This window comes from Spodoptera frugiperda, chromosome 6 (genome assembly GCF_023101765.2).
Source record: "Spodoptera frugiperda isolate SF20-4 chromosome 6, AGI-APGP_CSIRO_Sfru_2.0, whole genome shotgun sequence".
Taxonomy (NCBI): Eukaryota; Metazoa; Arthropoda; class Insecta; order Lepidoptera; family Noctuidae; genus Spodoptera; species Spodoptera frugiperda.
In genome coordinates, this window is record NC_064217.1 from 4,679,766 (window position 1) to 4,684,175 (window position 4,410).

At 37.5% G+C, this 4,410-nt stretch overlaps 1 protein-coding gene across 1 annotated transcript; it reads right to left on the bottom strand.

Annotated features, from left to right (window-relative positions):
* Positions 1-1,742: 1,742 nt before the first annotated feature.
* Positions 1,743-4,013, bottom strand: LOC118267537 (G-protein coupled receptor moody-like). Its single transcript, XM_035581590.2, has 3 exons — positions 3,648-4,013; positions 2,993-3,231; positions 1,743-2,904 (listed from the first exon to the last, which is right to left on the bottom strand). Exons 1-3 carry the CDS (start codon positions 3,837-3,839, stop codon positions 2,133-2,135), a joined length of 1,203 nt encoding a protein of 400 aa, XP_035437483.2. The 5' UTR covers positions 3,840-4,013; the 3' UTR covers positions 1,743-2,132.
* Positions 4,014-4,410: the final 397 nt, after the last annotated feature.

Consider the following 4,410-nt stretch of genomic DNA (forward strand, 5'->3'; position numbering starts at 1 on the left):
GCGGTTTAAATTAACTAACTAAGTAATTAATTCAAAGTTCACAGTACTGTATGCAGTTTTACTGTAAGTATATTAATAGCAAGTCTTGTAGTCTTCACTCACACGTGGCCACGTTGCTCTAGCACAACTTTTTGCTCAGCTCTAATTAATTAACCGTAGGAGTTGGCTGCTCCTGATAGCCACTGATAAGTACAAAGAAACTGCTGGCTACATTTCCAGCGTTTGTTTTAAAAGTTAATTACTTATTTTGTTGTGTTTTTTTCACTATAAATACAGTACAGTGAAACTTGGTTAAGTGGGACCTGGATAAGGGAGAAACCTCCACAATTGGAACTCATACCGAGGTCCCAACACTTTGGCACTGAATTACCTCTATACTTCCTCATTATAATAATAGGATGGAATCCTCTTTATCTTTTTCGTTCTTTTGATTTATCATTATTGTTAAGTTAGTCTATAACAGAGACAGCAAGTGATTTTTTAATGCATAAACCAGAGGAACTGAGATAACATCGTTTTATTTGTTGAACGTATTTTTATTCATTTATAATGTGGATAATAATGATTACAATAACGACAGACAATTAAGATGTTTATAAATAATGGAAGGACCTGTCAAGTTTGAAGATTAAGGGAAACCTTCTTTTGCAGAGGATGCTCATAATCTATCAGTGGACCGTCCTCTTGGACTGTTCGAACACAATACAACAAGAAGGAGTACGTATATCATTCACCGTCAACAACAACAGATGGCTTAGTATGAGTTTGTATTACGTTTAACGAGATCGAAACGAGAACGCGTTCGGCGCTCTGATTGGCCGGTGCGAATGAACCAACTAACCGAAAGGTAGGTGAACTAATGAATTTTCAAAAGGCACTGCTAATATTCCTTAAATATATTATTTATTTGTATTATTTATTTTTAGCCGTGGTCATCCCATTGCAGGACAAAGGCCTCCCTACCTTCCTTCCACTCCTCTCTGTGGAGAGCTTTCTGTGGCTAATCCTTATCGTAGGTGCCAAGATCGTCCCGCCATCTCATTCTGAGCCTGGCGCGACGTCTGTTGAAGTTTTTTTTAAGGAAGACCTTTTAAACCTTTTAAAGACCTTTTAAACTAGCAGACGTATCACTTGATGGTAAGTAATATCCGCCACCCATGGGGACACTTGAAACACCAGAGGCGTTACAAGTGCGTTGCCGGCTTTTGGGGGTTAGGAATTTAAGGGTTGTTGGGGAAGCCGGGAATTGTGAAGGGGAGAATTGGGCCTCCCGTACCTCACTCAGAAAACGAAACCCAACGTAACCTACGCGTTGTTTCACGTCGGTTTTCTGTGATGCCGTGGTATCACTCCGGTCGAGCCGGCCCATTCGTGCCGAAGCATGGCTCTCCCACACTTAACACACACGTTATTCTCTAGACGTTGTTAGACTCAAATATATTACCTGCCCATAAATTCCAGACATAAATCCAGCAATATACTCCCTTCCTCCATATTTAACATGCCGTTTCGATAGCAAAATTGAAACTAAATATTTGCTATGGAAATTGAATATGGTAACGATGACCATTCATCATTGTCTCGAAAATTCATTTCATATTAAACGGACGGACACCACATTTTAATCCGTGTTCGTATATGCGTCTGCATTGAGTTGAGAATATTTCATATCGGCTTTAAAATATGAAGTTTTAAAGACTCTCCGAAAAATGACTATGACACAATTTGAATGAAAAACAAAGTTGAATTACTTTTTATTTACAATGAATGTATTTACAAAAATATATATAACTATTATACAATAAATAATAATACTATTTATCCTTCGTTTGTGCAGTTAACGAAAGCGTTTTGGGCCGCTTTGTACATTCTTCGTCTTGACGATCACTCCTTTATTGGTCCTTCTTTCGGAAGGTCCTTAGGAACTTCCTTGACACCTTAAAAGTGTGTCCAGTATCACATCACAACCAGAACTTTCAGTGAGATTTAACCAATGCGTTTATATGTCTCCTTGTAATCATGAATTCATTATAATATTTGCAGGAGCCGTATCGTTCTCACCAAATTAGGTATTAAAGTAGCACTACCTACTGCTTACCATATGAATTATTTCTTCATTATTCAGGTGCTAATTAATATTGTTGCCTCCGGAATTTATTTATAACGTCTTCAAAGAGACTCCTGTACGCATGTCGGTATTCATTCGACATTAACACATAGACGATGGGGTTTATACAAGTCCCCAGATATGACAAGAGATGGGCCGACACGTTAGCGTAAGGTTCTGACTTATACTCCTTGTAAACCAATCTTGTCACCATCAATGGCAAATGGGTTAAATTGTAAGATAACATTATCCCAGCGATCATTGCAAACAGTTTTTTGTCTCTCCTTGTCGGTGCCCTTGGTCTTACTTCTTTTATAGTCAGTCTAAACGGTGCTTTGAAGTATTTCTCAAAAGTTTTGTTGTCACGAGGTGTAGAACTGGCACTGCTAGGCGGCGTCTTATCATCGTCAGTTGTACTATTTGTAGGACTTGCAGGATCGAAGCTTATAAGTGTCCTCCCATCAGTTGACGTCTCAGATTGGGTGTGTACTAGAGGTAAATGTGATGGGCGCATTGGTCTAGGATTTTGTCCTCGTGTTTTTTTTGCAGTTTTCATTACCACCCACCAAATTATAGCGTAAGATATAGCTATAGTAAGATAAGGTCCTATGAAGGCGATAGTTAAGAAGTATTTCTTTGGCGAGTTCCCATTTTTGTCTTCAAGCATCGTGCAGAATCCTCCATTAGGTTCCAAATCAAAGCGGCCCCATACTCCGAAGTAAGACGGCAAAAAAAGTGCTGAAGCTAACGTCCAGATGAGGATTAACATCATTGTCATGTTTCTTCTTTTATAAATTCTGAAACAAAGACATAATTCGTTATGAAATAGTTCTTCCACTTTAATAACACATTTATATGTTTTACGTGTATATTCCTGTTACGTACTTGGGGTACCAAAGTGGGTGACACACAATGATATATCTGTTGATGGTGATGGCCAGGACTGTGAAGATGGAGACGGCGTTTAAAGTGAACTTGCAGTAGGCGTACACACGACACATGGTCCATCCGTGGGTCCAGTGTTTCTGCAAGAATGTGATAGCAGTCAGCGGCAGAATCAGGCTGCCGAATATCACATCACATATGTGGAGATTTATTATGAATATTGCTGTCGCATTCCGGACCTGTAAACGTATTGATTATGTATCATTATTACATACTTACAAGGTTTTTGTACTGATACAGTAACAACTTTGTATAAATCTAGTAGACAAGAAAGTTTCTGTTAAGTGGTACAGATAGTGGCGATTCAATAGACCAGATTATGCGAAGGAACCCTTAGGTCCTCATCAAAAATTGGCTGGCTCAATTGAAATATTACGAATTTGGTAAAAAAAAATCGTCAGAGAAAATAATTTATGTTAGTCGTATTTTCGTGGTTATAGTTTGACTTAATTATGCTTAAGTTTACCCATTTCGGAGAAGGGAAATTTATGTGTTATGCACTATCCTACAATGGACGTCTTGTGACTATGACGGTGATTCATATTGAATACAAATGAATGTAGGAACTACTCTTAAAAATAAAAATGAAAAATACCTTTCTGCACCTAGCAAGTGCTATGATAGTAGTGAGATTGCCAGGAATGCCTATGACCATGAAGGCCACACAGCACGCAGAAGCGAAGCCCAGGAGCGTATCAGAATAACACTTGAATAGTTTAACCGATGCTAAATCTTCACCTGACGAATACGACATTCCAAATTTGGCCTTAGTATAATCACACGCCATTTTACACTTTTACACAATGATTGCTACCGATGACGATATTAAAAACACTCCAAATGTGACTGGTTTATTGAATATTACATTTTTGGTTCGTAAGCGGTCTATTCGCTATGGCTATAAAAGTCCTAATGATATTTTCAGTGGCCACAAAGTGTCTTTGAGGCTATAGTGTTTCCACAAGCGAACATAATTCGTTTTCCCTGTGCGTCACATGTAGTGAGATAATGCGGTACCAATATTACATTTGCTTTATAATACAGTGAACATTAATTCATTTAATACTAAGACACCTAAATTTAAACATTTAGTCACTTGTTTTGTAATTTAAACTCAATTACCTACCATTTAAATGTTACAGGAAAACGTTTTGTTTCATAATCGTTTAATATTTTTAAGGTGTCAAGTATCAAAGACGTTCATACAAGTACCTATATCCAATAAAGAGGTATAAACAGAATATGTATCTTTTTGACCACACAAGTAGGACTTGTTATGTTAGACTTATAACAAGAATCATCAATTTCTAGAACTGGTATATAAATATGTATAAATAGAATTACAAGTCAGTACATCA